This window comes from Chlorocebus sabaeus, chromosome 13 (assembly GCF_047675955.1).
Source record: "Chlorocebus sabaeus isolate Y175 chromosome 13, mChlSab1.0.hap1, whole genome shotgun sequence".
NCBI classification, from domain to species: Eukaryota; Metazoa; Chordata; class Mammalia; order Primates; family Cercopithecidae; genus Chlorocebus; species Chlorocebus sabaeus.
This window is the reverse complement of record NC_132916.1, coordinates 19,380,896-19,395,152: the sequence shown is the minus strand read 5'-3', so window position 1 is coordinate 19,395,152 and position 14,257 is coordinate 19,380,896. Positions and strand designations below refer to the sequence as shown.

At 44.4% G+C, this 14,257-nt stretch overlaps 1 protein-coding gene and 1 pseudogene across 3 annotated transcripts in view; one reads left to right on the top strand and one right to left on the bottom strand.

The window, feature by feature from the left end:
- The window catches only part of AKAP12 (A-kinase anchoring protein 12), a 120,386-nt gene extending 107,328 nt beyond the window's left edge, over window positions 1-13,058 (top strand). For all 3 annotated transcript variants that reach the window (XM_008007572.3, XM_008007571.3, XM_008007574.3), the window contains 2 exons: window positions 4,895-9,936; window positions 12,012-13,058. In XM_008007572.3, the coding sequence (XP_008005763.3) occupies window positions 4,895-9,924 (5,030 nt within the window). In that variant the 3' untranslated portion in view covers window positions 9,925-9,936; window positions 12,012-13,058. The remainder of the gene's footprint in view (window positions 1-4,894; window positions 9,937-12,011) is intronic.
- LOC119625573 (small nucleolar RNA U13) lies at window positions 3,524-3,608 on the bottom strand (annotated as a pseudogene).
- Window positions 13,059-14,257: the final 1,199 nt, after the last annotated feature.

Here is a 14,257-nt window from a genome sequence, read left to right as displayed (position 1 = left end):
CAAAAAGTTCTTTTGTGACCGCCAGGCGCGTGGCTCACGCCTATAATCACAGCACTTTGGGAGGCTAAGGCAGGTGGATCACCTGAGGTCAGGAGTTTGAAAACAGCCTGGCCAGCATGGTGAAACCTTGTCTGTACTGAAAATACAAAAATTAGCCGAGTGTGGTGGCAGCGCCTGTAATCCCAGCTACTTGGGAGACTGAGGCAGGAGAATTGCTTGAACCCAGGACGCGGAGTTTGGAGTGAGCTGAGATCATGCCACTGCACTCCAGTGTGGGCGACAGAGCGAAGACTCTGGCTCAAAAAAAGAAAAAAGAAAAAGAAAGAAATAGTTCATGGAAATACTGTTAAAGAAACCTTTGGATTTAACTATAAACACATTCATCACAATGTCGGTTTATAATAGGAACAAATGGAAACTTAAAGCATTTTCTTATTTCAGAATACTATACATGCTTTAAAAAATAATGGGAAGAGTATATATATATATATATATCTAAAATATAGAAGAAGTTTAAATCGTAGATGTCTGGACTTTCCTTTCTCTTTGAGTATTTGCTTCAAAGTTAAGTATGAGTGTTTAATTTTTCCTTATTGTTTGTTAAGTCTAATGTTGGTCACAAATGTGTATTTTATAAAGGGAAAAGGGAAATCCTTTAGAAACTGTGCCTCAGATCAAAAGAATGAGATTCTTGGGTTTTTCGTGAAACCTTCTTCGTTATCTGAAATGTTTAGTTCTCGGGTAAAACTAAAAGTTTTTGTTTTTAATGCTACTTTAGATACTGATGGCAGAAAAAATGAGCCTTGCTGATTATCGAAGCTGTTACAGGTAGTGAGTCTGTGGCATCACCACTGAAGCAAAGGCCCTGATTGAGTCTGAAGAATAAGAGGCCCAGATAACCTATTCATCTATGAATATCCAAAAATCTAGCAATGTTTGAAAAGAAAAAAAGAACTTTAGCTTAACTTAGAGAATAACAAGGTACAAGGACAAAAAAACCCCTCTACATCACACTCGTGCCCTGAGTTGGTTGGGTACCTTAGGCAGTTTTGTCATTGTTGCTGTTGTTTTTGTCTGTTTGTTTATTTAGTGAGTCTGGCTCTGTCACCCAGGCTAGAATGCAGTGGCGCGATCTTGGCTCACTGCAACCTCCGCCTCCCGGGTTCAAGCGATTCTCCTGCCTCAGCCTCCCGAGTAGCTAGGACTACAGGTGCCCGCCACTACGCCTGGCTAGTTTTTGTATTTTTAGTAGAGACGGGGTTTCACCATGTTGGCCAGCCTGCTCTCAAACTCCTGACCTCAAATGATCCACCTGCCTCGACCTCCCAAAGTGCTGGCATTACAGGCATGAGCCGCCGCGCCCGGCCTAGTTTTTGACTTAACTTTCTGGGGTTCGGTTTCAAAATAAAACCAAATAAGTAGTACGATGGAAATTTGTTGACATAGATTTGTAGTATTTCATAAATATGAAAATAAATTGTTTTCAGAGTAATCAGATTATATAAGCGGAATGAATGTATGGACTTTGGGAAGCATTCTATATTTCTAAATATTTCTGCATTTCAAGTGTTTATTGCTGTGTTCTAAGTCCTGGCGTATGTACTAGTTATAATTTTTTTTTTTGGAGGCGGGGACAGAGTCTTGCACTGTCGCCCAGGCTGGAGTGCAGTGGCGTGATCTCGGCTCACTGCAACTTCCGCCTCCCAGGTTCACGCCATTCTCCTGCCTCAGCCTCCCGAGTAGCTGGGACTACAGGCGCCCACTACCACACCTGGCTAATTTTTTGTATTTTTAGTAGAGACGGGGTTTCACCGTGTTAGCCAGGATGGTCTCAATCTCCTGACCTCGTGACCCGCCTGCCTCGGCCTCCCAAAGTGCTGGGATTACAGGCATGAGCCACCGCGCCTGGCTTGTTATAATTATTAACCTTCAATTTGTGCTTAAAACATTAAGTATATTTTTGCAGTTTTCGTTAAGATCTTTTTGGTGTCCATTTTAATTGACCTTTTTGTTTAGTACAGAAATCGATATATGTCCTATGTAGAAAATTAGAAGCTGGGCACAGTGGCTCACACCTGTAATCCCAACACTTTGGGAGGCCAAAGCGGGTGGATCACCTGAGGCCAGGAGTTTGAGACCAGCGTAGCCAAACATAGTGAAACCCCATCTCTACTAAAAATACAAACATTATTAGTCAGGTATGGTGGCACATGCCAGTAGTAGGCAGGAGAATTGCGTGAACCCGGGAGGCAGAGGTTGCAGTGAGCCCAGATCACATCGCTGCAGCCTGGGCGACAGAGTGAGACTCTGTCTAAAAAAAAAAAAAGAAAGAAAAAAGAAAATTCAGACAAGCAAAATTAAAATAAATGACATTCGCATCCCCCAGATATCATATGTGAAGGATATGTGTGTTTGTGTGTGTGTGTGTGTGTGTGTGTGAGAGAGAGAGAGAGAGAGAGAGAGAGAGAGAAAGGAGAGACAGTTGTTTTTAAGCCAGAATGAGGTCATTGTATATATTGTTTGGTAACCTGCTTTCTGCAGTCAAATCTCTCTACCCTTTTATTTCAATGAAAATTCATCTCATCTAATCCCAAATCTCATACTCAGTATTTCCCAAGAAGACCCAAAAATGTCCTTTAGCTGTTTTTCCCTAACAAATATCCAATTCAGGATCATGCCAGGCACCTCTGGTTGTGTTCCTTAAATCTCTTAATTTAACACAGTATACCTCCCCCCTACTTCCCCCAATTAAATCACATTGACTTGACTTTTCTCCTCAATGATTTTAAAATTACAAACCCAGAAAAATATAGTAAATACTTATGTACATTTGACCTAATTCACCATTTATGGAAAGCCACATCATCCGCCCCACCCCCCACCAACCTATTTGAAAGTTACTTGCAGACAATCCTTTTTGTGTTTCTGCTGGATTTTCATTCTTCTGTGACATTGACATTTCAGGCCAGGCTAGTTGTTTTGCAGAACGTCCTTCATTGTGGATTTGTCTAGTTGTGTCGTTAGATGTGATTAGATGCCGTTCAACCTTTGGTCAGGGATGCCACGTAGAGGAATTCTTGGCCTTCTCAGTGCCTCACACCAGGAAGCACAATGACATCTGTCCCGTTATTGAGGGTGTTAAATGTGATCACTTGGTTAAGGTGGTGCCTGCAGATTTCTCCATTGTCAAGGTCATTTTTTTGAAATTAAGTAATCTGTATGTTGGTACTCTGAATGTATGTTTCCTGACCTGATGGTTTTAGCAGTTCATGATCCTTGACTGAATGAGTTATTAAAATGATGTCTGTAAATTATAATTTTCTAAATCTAAAATTTTAACAATAATGACTTGGAGGATCAAAGTGGAAGTTATATCTATATTTATTGACTTTTTTTTTCGTTAAAGAAGTGCTCCCTTTTCCTCATTTACCTTTTTTAGTATCACTCTCGATTCATGGATTCTTTTTTTATTCAATGTGTTGTAACCCATCAGTGTCATTATTCTCTTTCTTTTTCTTGTTCATGTCAGACAAGTAATGTGCCATCGTGGTAACAATGCACACATTGCAATGAACACCCAATCGTCACTCTCGTAAACTGCAAAGGATCATTTTTCTTTTCTGTGCTTCAAAGTTTGGACATTGGGAGCCCCGTCAAGCCAGTTCTTGTGTCCTTTCGACACCTCCATCAGCTTTTGAGCACAACAAAATATTCTTCATACGTCCTCTGACTCAGCCTGGAGTTTCTCCAAAGAGCTCTGCTCCCTTTTGGGGACCTGTTGAGGTCGAACTTAGTTACCACATAGAATGTCCCCTTATTTAGATTGGTGTAGATACTTGTTTGTTCTTTAGCTTGTTCCTGAAACCCTATATTTCCTATTAAGTGGGAAGTTATATCTAAAACTTGATGGAGTCTTCTTTAAAATATGGGTGTGATGTGAGATTCCATCTTACGTTTCTACAGAAGGTACAGTATCTGGTTGACTCACTCTTAGGGGTACCGTGGCTACTTATGTGGAACTAATTTTCTGATAGTTCAGTTTGCCAACTTTCCCTTTAACGGACAACAGAAAGAGCCGATAATTCTCTTTGAACCTGAATTTTTAAAGGTCACTGGAAAGAAGTAGACATTAATCTATTAAGATTTACAAATCTCCATAAGATCTCACTTTATCTTTGAATTACCTGGCATTAAAGAAAGTATTACTTGGTCATGTATTAAAAATATTTAATGTTCGCCGGGCACTGTGGCTCACGCCTGTAATCCTAGCATTTTGGGAGGCCAAGGTGGCCGGATCACTTGAAGTCAGGAGCTCGAGACCAGCCTGGCCAACCTGGTGAAACCCCGCCTCTACTAAAAATACAAAAATCAGCCAGGCATGGTGAAAGACGCCTGTAATCCCATCTACTCGGGAGGCTGAAGCAGGAGAATCACTTGAACCTGGGGTGGAGGTTGCAGTGAGCTGAGATCGCACCACTGCACTCCAGCCTGGGCGACAGAGCAAGATTCTGTCTCAAAAAAAAAAAAAAAAATTAATTTTCTTGGGCTGGGCACTGTAGCTCACACCTGTAATCCCAACGCTTTGAGAAGCTGAGGCAGGAGGATCACTGGAGCCCAGCAGTTGGAGACCAGCCTGGACAACATAGTGAGATCTCCTCTGTACAGAAAATAAAAAACTTAGCTGGACGTGGTGGCATGTGCCTGTAGTCCCAGCTACTCGGGGACGCTGAGGTGGGAGGATTCCTTTAGCCTAGGGGGTTCAGGCTGCAGTGAGCCGAGACCACACCACTGCACTTCAGCTGGGGCAAGAGAGTGAGGCCCTGTCTGAGAAAAACAATTTTCTCGAATTGTAATCACCTTTTCTCTTCTCCCCACCCCCCCTTTTTGTTAATAGTTGGACAGAGAGATTCTGAAGATGTGAGTGAAAGAGACTCCGATAAGGAGATGGCTGCTAAGTCAGCGGTTGTTCAAGATGTCACAGAAGATGGGCAAGAGGAGACACCTGAAATAATCGAACAGATTCCTTCTTCAGAAAGCAATTTAGAAGAGCTAACACAACCCACTGAGTCCCAGGCTAATGATATTGGATTTAAGAAGGTGTTTAAGTTTGTTGGCTTTAAATTCACTGTGAAAAAGGATAAAACAGAGAAGCCTGACACTGTCCAGCTACTCACTGTGAAAAAAGATGAAGGGGAAGGAGCAGCAGGGGCTGGTGACCACCAGGACCCCAGCCTTGGGGCTGGAGAAGCGGCATCCAAAGAAAGCGAACTCAAACAATCTACAGAGAAACCCGAAGAGACCCTGAAGCGCGAGCAAAGCCACGCGGAAATTTCTCCTCCAGCCGAATCTAGCCAAGCAATGGTGGAGGAATGCAAAGAAGAAGGAGAAGAGAAACAAGAAAAAGAACCCAGCAAGTCTGCAGAATCTCCAACGAGTCCCGTGACCAGTGACACGGGATCGACCTTCAAAAAATTCTTCACTCAAGGTTGGGCTGGCTGGCGAAAAAAGACCAGTTTCAGGAAGCCAAAGGAGGATGAAGTGGAAGCTTCAGAGAAGAAAAAGGAACAAGAGCCAGAAAAAGTTGACACAGAAGAAAACGGAAAGGCAGAGACCGACTCTGAGAAACTGACCGCCTCCGAGCAAGCCCACCCACAGGAGCCGGCGGAAAGTGCCCACGAGCCCCGGTTATCAGCTGAATATGAGAAAGTCGAGCTGCCCTCGGAGGAGCAAGTCAGTGGCTTGCAGGGACCTTCTGAAGAGAAACCCGCTCCATTGGCGACAGAAGTGTTTGATGAGAAAATCGAAGTCCACCAAGAAGAGGTTGTAGCCGAGGTCCACGTCAGCACCGTGGAGGAGAGAACTGAGCAGAAAATGGAGGTGGAAGAAACAGCAGGGTCTGTGCCAGCTGAAGAATTGGTTGAAATGAATGCAGAACCTCAGGAAGCCGAACCTGCCAAGGAGCTGGTGAAGCTCAAAGAAACGTGTGTTTCCGGAGAGGACCCTACACAGGGAGCTGACCTCAGTCCTGATGAGAAGGTGCTGTCAAAACCCACCGAAGGCGTTGTGAGTGAGGTGGAAATGCTGTCATCACAGGAGAGAACGAAGGTGCAGGGAAGTCCACTAAAGAAGCTTTTTACCAGCACTGGCTTAAAAAAGCTTTCTGGAAAGAAACAGAAAGGGAAAAGAGGAGGAGGAGATGAGGAATCAGGGGAGCACACTGTTCCAGCCGATTCTCCGGACAGCCATGAGGAGCAAAAAGGCGAGAGCTCTGCCTCCTCGCCCGAGGAGCCCGAGGAGATCACGTGTCTGGAGAAGGGCTTAGCAGAGGTGCAGCAGGATGGGGAAGCTGAAGAAGGAGCTACTTCCGATGGAGAGAAAAAAAGAGAAGGTGTCACTCCCTGGGCGTCGTTCAAAAAGATGGTGACGCCCAAGAAGCGTGTTAGACGGCCTTCGGAAAGTGATAAAGAAGATGAACTGGACAAGGTCAAGAGCGCTACCTTGTCTTCCACCGAGAGCGCAGCCTCTGAAATGCAAGAAGAAATGAAAGGGAGCGTGGAAGAGCCAAAGCCGGAAGAACCGAAGCGCAAGGTGGATACCTCAGTATCTTGGGAAGCTTTAATCTGTGTGGGATCATCCAAGAAAAGAGCAAGGAAAGGGTCCTCTTCTGATGAGGAAGGGGGACCAAAAACAATGGGAGGAGACAACCAGAAAGCTGATGAGGCCGGAAAAGACAAAGAGACGGGAACAGACGGGATCCTTGCTGGTTCCCAAGAACATGATCCAGGGCAGGGAAGTTCCTCCCCTGAGCAAGCTGGAAGCCCTACCGAAGGGGAAGGCGTTTCCACCTGGGAGTCATTTAAAAGGTTAGTCACACCAAGAAAAAAGTCAAAGTCCAAGCTGGAAGAGAAGAGCGAAGACTCCATAGCTGGGTCTGGTGTAGAACATTCCACTCCAGATGCTGAACCCGGGAAAGAAGAATCTTGGGTCTCAATCAAGAAGTTTATTCCTGGACGAAGGAAGAAAAGGCCAGATGGGAAACAAGAACAAGCCCCTGTTGAAGACGCAGGGCCAGCAGGGGCCAACGAAGATGACTCTGATGTCCCGGCTGTGGTCCCTCTTTCTGAGTATGACGCTGTAGAAAGGGAGAAAATGGAGGCGCAGCAAGCCCAAAAGAGCACAGAGCAGCCCGAGCAGAAGGCAGCCGCTGAGGTGTCCAAGGAGCTCAGCGAGAGTCAGGGTCATACAATGGCGGCGGCTGTCGTTGATGGGATAAGGGCAGCTACCATTATTGAAGAAAGGTCTCCTTCTTGGATATCTGCTTCAGTGACGGAACCTCTTGAACAAGGAGAAGCTGAAGCCACACCGTTAACTGGGGAGGTATTGGAAAGAGAAGTAATTGCAGAAGAAGAAACCCCCATGGTTACCGAACCTCTGCCAGAGAACAGAGCGACCCGGGGCGACTCAGTCGTTAGCGAGGCGGAATTGACCCCCGAAGCTGTGACAGCTGCAGAAACTGCAGGGCCATTGGGTGCCGAAGAAGGAACCGAAGCATCTGCTGCTGAAGAGACCACAGAAATGGTGTCAGCAGTCTCCCAGTTAACCGACTCCCCAGACACCACGGAGGAGGCCACTCCAGTGCAGGAGGTGGAAGGTGGCGTACCTGACATAGAAGAGCAAGAGAGGAGGACTCAAGAGGTCCTCCTGGCAGTGGCAGAAAAAGTGAAAGAGGAATCCCTGCTGCCTGGCACCAGTGGGCCAGAAGACGCGCTTCAGCCTGTGCCGAGAGCAGAGGCAGAAAGACCAGAAGGGGATGCTGGAGCACTGGGTCTGAAGAAAGAGACGGATGTAGTGTTGAAAGTAGATGCTCAGGAGGCAAAAACTGAGCCTTTTACACAAGGGAAGGTGATGGGGCAGACCACCCCAGAAAGCTTTGAAAAAGCTCCTCAAGTCACAGAGAGCATAGAGTCCAGTGAGCTTGTAACCACTTGTCAAGCCGAAATCTTAGCTGGGGTAAAATCACAGGAGATGGTGATGGAACAGGCTATTCCCCCTGACTCGGCGGAAACCCCTACAGACAGTGAGACCGATGGAAGCACCCCCGTAGCAGACTTTGACACGCCAGGCACAACCCAGAAAGACAAGACTGTGGAAATCCATGAGGAGAATGAGGTCGCATCTGGTACCCAGTCAGGGGGCACAGAAGCAGAGGCAGTTCCTGCACAGAAAGAGAGGCCTCCAGCACCTTCCAGTTTTGTGTCCCAGGAAGAAACTAAAGAACAATCAAAGATGGAAGACACTCTAGAGCATACAGATAAAGGGGTGTCGGTGGAAACTGTACCCATTCTGTCGAAAACTGAGGAGACTCAAGAGGCTGGGCGGTTTGCTGATGAGAAAACCGAAGACGTACCATTCGTCGAAGGACTTGAGGGGTCTGTAGACACAGCCATAACAGTCAGTCAGGAAAAGGTCACTGGAGTTGCCCTTAAAGATGAAGGGACAGAAGAAGCTGAATGTAAAAAGGATGATGCCCTTGAACTGCAGAGTCACGCTCAGTCCGCTCCATCCCCCGTGGAGAGAGAGATGGTAATTCAAGTCGAAAGGGAGAAAACAGAAGCAGAGTCAACCCATGTGAATGAAGAGAAACTTGAGCACGAAACAGCTGTTACCGTATCTGAAGAGGTCAGTAAGCAACTCCTCCAGACAGTGAATGTGCCCATCATAGATGGGGCAAAGGAAGTCAGCAGTTTGGAAGGAAGCCCTCCTCCCTGCCGAGGTCAAGAGGAGGCAGCATGCGCCAAAATTCAAGTTCAGAGCTCTGAGGCATCATTCTCTCTAACAGCCGCTGCAGAGGAGGAAAAGGTCTTAGGAGAAACTGTCAACATTTTAGAAACAGGTGAAACATTGGCGCCTACAGGTGCACATTTAGTTCTGGAAGAGAAATGCTCTGAAAAAAATGAAGATTTTGCCGCTCATCCAGGGGAAGATGCTGTGCCCACAGAGCCTGAGTGTCTGGCAAAATCGACACCAGTGATAGTATCTGCCACTACCGAAAAAGGCTTAAGTTCTGACCTGGAAGGAGAGAAAACCACATCACTGGAGTGGAAGTCAGATGAAGTCAGTGAGCAGGTTGCTTGCCAGGAGGTCAAAGTGAGTGTAGCAATTGAGGAGGATTTAGAGCCTGAAAATGGGGTTTTGGAACTTGAGACCAAAAGCAGTAAACTTGTCCAAAACATCATTCAGACAGCCGTTGACCAGTTTGTACGTACAGAAGAAACAGCCACCAAAATGTTGACGTCTGAGTTACAGACACAAGCTCATGTGATAAAAGCTGACAACCAGGACGCTAGGCAGGAAACAGAGAAAGAAGGAGAGGAACCTCAGGCCTCTGCACAGGATGAAACACAAATTGCTTCAGCCAAAGAGGAGTCAGAGTCAACCACAGTGGGACAAGCACATTCTGATATTTCCAAAGACATGAGTGAAGCCTCAGAGAAGACCATGACCGTCGAGGTAGAAGGTTCCACTGTAAATGATCAGCAGCTGGAAGAGGTCATCCTCCCATCCGAGGAAGAGGGAGATGGAGCTGGAACAAAGTCTGTGCCAGAAGATGATGGTCATGCCTTGTTAGCGGAAAGAGTAGAGAAGTCACTAGTTGAACCAAAAGAAGATGAAAAAGGTGATGATGTCGATGACCCTGAAAACCAGAACTCAGCCCTGGTTGATACTGATGCCTCAGGAGGCTTAACCAAAGAGTCCCCAGATACAAATGGACCAAAACAAAAAGAGAAGGAAGATGCCCAGGAAGTAGAATTTCAGGAAGGAAAAGTGCACAGTGAATCAGATAAAGCGATCACAACCCAAGCACAGGAGGAGGTACAGAAACAAGAGAGAGAATCTGCAAAGTCAAAACTTACAGAATCTTAAAACATCATGCAAGTAAGCTTCCTTTTCTTCTAAGACAATTTTTCTCTTTTATGCCAATAGATGGCAAATTTGTTATATAAGGAATCAGGAGCAAATAATTATGCCTTCATGTAGAACCTGCAGTTGAGGAAAATAACTATCAACTAGATTCAAAGATATAGGATAGTTTCATGGTTTTTGGTCATTGAAATGCCATTTAGTGTTATCGATATTATGAAAAGAATGGCCTCGTTTTACCCCCTAATGTGACTGCTTTAGAAGAAAATAAAAGGGCACGTGTGTGTGCACATGTGCGTGTTTGACCCAAAGGCATAAGAAATACATTGTGTTCACTCAACTAACTTGTTGAATTTTTAAAAAAATAACTAATGCCCCAATAACTGGGCGTGGTGGCTCATGCCTGTAATCTCAGCCAGCACTTTGGGAGGCCGAGGCAGGTGGATCACCTGAGGTCAGGAGTTCGAGACCAGCCTGGCCAACATGGTGAAAACTCATCTCTACTAAAAATATAAAACTTAGCTGGGCGTGGTGGCTGGCGCCTGTAATCCCAGCTACTCGGGAGACTGAGGCAGGAGAATTGCTTGAACCTGGGAGGCAGGGGTTGCCGTGAGCCAAGATAGGACTACTGCACTCCAGCCTGGGCAACAGAGTGAGACCCCATCTAAAAAACAAAAACAAAAAAACTAGTGCCCCAAAATGGGTTTATATTAAACTGCCAAAAAAATGGATTTTTTTCCCCTAGCAGTAGTAACAAGTATTTTTTAAAATTTTCCAGTGCATATAATGACCAACCCTCACTGTGTTCATTACTTGCAGCCACTAGTTTTGTGGCAGTGTAACATAATATAAGACCCTCCCCAGCTTTGCTTTTGTTGTTGTTGTTGTTGTTCTGTATTGTTTTATTTTATTTTGGAGACAGAGCCTCACTCTGTCACCCAGGCTGGAGTGCAGTGGCATGATCTTGGCTCACTGCAAGCTCCACCTCCTGTTCACGCCATTCTCCTGCTTCAGCCTCCGGAGTACCTGGGACTACAGGCGCCCGCCACCACACCCAGCTAATTTTTTTGTATTTTTAGTAGAGACGGGTTTCACCGTGTTAGACAGGAGGTCTCAATCTCCTGACCTCGTGATCCACCCGCCTCAGCCTCCCAAAGTGCTGGGATTACAGGCGTGAGCCACTGCGCCCAGTCCTATCTTTGTTTTGTTTTTTGAGAGAGCCTTGCTGTGTCACCCAGGGTGGAATGCAGTGGCGCAATCATGAAATGCTGCAGCCTTGACCTCCTGGGCTAAAGCAAATCGCCTGCCTCTGCCTCTGTCTCCTGAGTAGCTGCTGGGACCACAGGCGCATGCCACTACTCCCGGCTAATTGTTAAATTTTTTGTAGAGACAGGGATCTTGCTATGTTGCCCAGGGTGGTCTCAAACTCCTGGCCTCAAGAAATCCTTCTGCCTCCGCCTGCCAAAGTGCTAGGATTACAGTTGTGAGTCGCTGTGCCCAACCCATCTTCATTTTGTTTTGTTTTGTTTTGTTTTTGGGACAGAGTCTCACTCTGTCGCCCAGGCCGGAGTGCAGTGGCGCAGTCTCGGCTCACTGCAACCTTAGTCTCCCAGGTTCAAGCAATCCTCCTGCCTCAGCCTCCCGAGTAGCTGGGATTACAGACACACGCCACCGCGCCCAGCTTATTTTTGTATTTTTAGTAGAGACGAGTTTCCCCCAGGATGGTCTCGAACTCCTGACCTCAAGTGATCTGCCTGCCTCGCCTCCCAAAGTGCTGGGATTACAGGCATGAGTCACCACACCTAGCCCTATCTTTGTTTATTGTTTGTTTGTTTGTTTTTGTATTTTAGTAGAGACGGGGTTTTACCATGTTGGCTAGGATGGTCTCAAGCTCTTTACCTCATGATCCGCCTGCCTCGCCTCCCAAAGTGCTGGGATTACAGGCATGAGCCACCGCGCCTGGCCCCATCTTTGTTTCTTTAATGTAGTTAAACTATGGTATTATTAGGTCACTTTGACAACTATCCTGTTGTTAATAAATGAGAGAGAAAAAGGAGATTTTATTCACGCTGATTCTCTTCCTCCTACAGTTAAACTCATTGTCTATTTGGAAGACCAGAATGTGAAGACAAGTAGTAGAAGAAATGAACGCTGCTGCTGAGACTGAAGACCAGTATTTCAGAACTTTGAGAATCGGAGAGCAGGCACATCAACTGATGTCATTTCTAGAGAGCCCCTGACAATCCTGAGGCTTCATCAGGAGCTAGAGCCATTTAACATTTCCTCTTCCCAAGACCAACCTACTATTTTCCCTTGATAACCACATAAATTCTGATTTACGGTCCTAAATTCTTAACCTGGAACTGGAGTTGGCAATACCTAGTTCTACTTCTCAAACTGGAGTATCATTCTTTATGTATTTATATGTATGTTTTAAGTAATCCTCCTCCTGTATCTATTGTATATTTTTTTCTTAATGTTTAAGGAAATGTGCAGGATACTACATGCTTTTTGTATCACGCAGTATATGACGGGGCATGTGCCATAGTGCAGCCTTGGGGAGCTTTAAGCCTTAGTTATAACCTGCGAAAAACAGAGCTTCCTAGAAGTAACATTCCTGATCAAGGTACAATTCTTTAAAATTCACTAATGATTGAGGTCCATATTTAGTGACACTCTGAAATTGGTCACTTTCCTATTACGCACGATGTGCTAAAACTAAAAAGCATTTTGAAACATACAGAATGTTCTATTGCCATTGGGAACTTTTTCTTTCTAACCCAGTGGAGGTTAGAAAGAAGTTATATTCTGGTAGCAAATTAACTTTACATCCTTTTTCCTACTTGTTATGGTGGTTTGGACCGATAAGTATGCTTAATCCTGAGGCAAAGTAGTGAAATGTTTTATATGTTATGAAGAAAAGAATTGTTGTAAGTTTTTGATTCTACTCTTATATGCTGGACTGCATTCACACACGGCATGAAATAAGTCAGGTTCTTTACAAATGGTATTTTGATAGATACTGGATTGTGTTTGTGCCATATTTGTGCCATTCTTTTAAGAACAATGTTGCAACACATTGATTTGGATAAGTTGTGATTTGACGACTGATTTAAATAAAATATTTGCTTCACTTAGATTTGCTGGTTTTATTAGATACCAGGAAGCCTGGGATATATGTGTACCACATTAGAATGATGAAGACAATGATTGATAAGCTAGAACTTTCTGATGTAGTCATTACATGAAAGCCCTTTTCACTGGTTTGAGTTGTGTGTTCAGAGGAAGCAATGGCAGAGATGCTTTTCCTGAAATAAACCAGTAGCTTTTCAGATTGATATTCTTGCTACAATTCTACCATCTGGTAGTTCCTGAAAATGTCAAATTTTTTGTGTTAATATTTTTGGTTTCAAACAATAACAAATGTCTCTAGAAAGAAATTTTAAGAAGGCTTAATAGTAAAAATGCCTTTCCTGAAATAATCTGGGAAAATTTTTTAAATGTCAAAATGATGAGTCATGCTCATACATTAAGGGTTTGTTTTTTGTTTGTTTGTTTGTTTGTTTGTTTGTTTTTGAGACGGAGTTTCGCTTTTGTTGCCCAGGCTGGAGTGCAATGGCATGATCTCAGCTCACCGCAACCTCCACTTCCCGGGTTCCAGTGATTCTCCTGCCTCAGCCTGCATTAAGGGTTTTGTCAGACAATTTGTCACACAAAGAACAGTGTCACTTATCTACTCTTGACATACAGAACTGGCCTGGCATATAGCTTTCTAGATTTTACTCAAACTTGGTACTGCAGTTTGAGAATTTGAATTTTGACTGCCGATTAGCTGGAAAGCCTAGTTTTAATGGACAGAAAGTTTGCTTTTAAAACTGAAAGTAGTTTCTTTTATGCTAACAAGTCTAACTGCATACATAATTGGCCATATTAGTAAAACACATCATGATAGCAGTGTATAGTCTTGTTTATAGTTGGAAGTCATCTTTTAGGAGTTATTCTCAGATATATATAACAGCTACCCATGCATCATTATTAAAATCCCCAAATTCAAAAAACCTCTGAGATATATATATCCTCCTGGAGATATATATATATAATTTTTTTTGGAGGGGGGGTGCCAACTGAGATTTAAATCCAAGTGCTGGTGTCTAGTTCTGAACATCAACTAAAGAGTTTTGGAAATGACAGCAATTGATAACAAATTCATACTGACTTCCTCTCTATGACAAGAAGACATTCTGTGCTGTTTTGAACAGATTAAAGATTTGTGTAGTTTGTGGGAAATTGCTATTTTTGTTTAAATTCCACCTGTGTTTGTCTTTTCCTACCACCT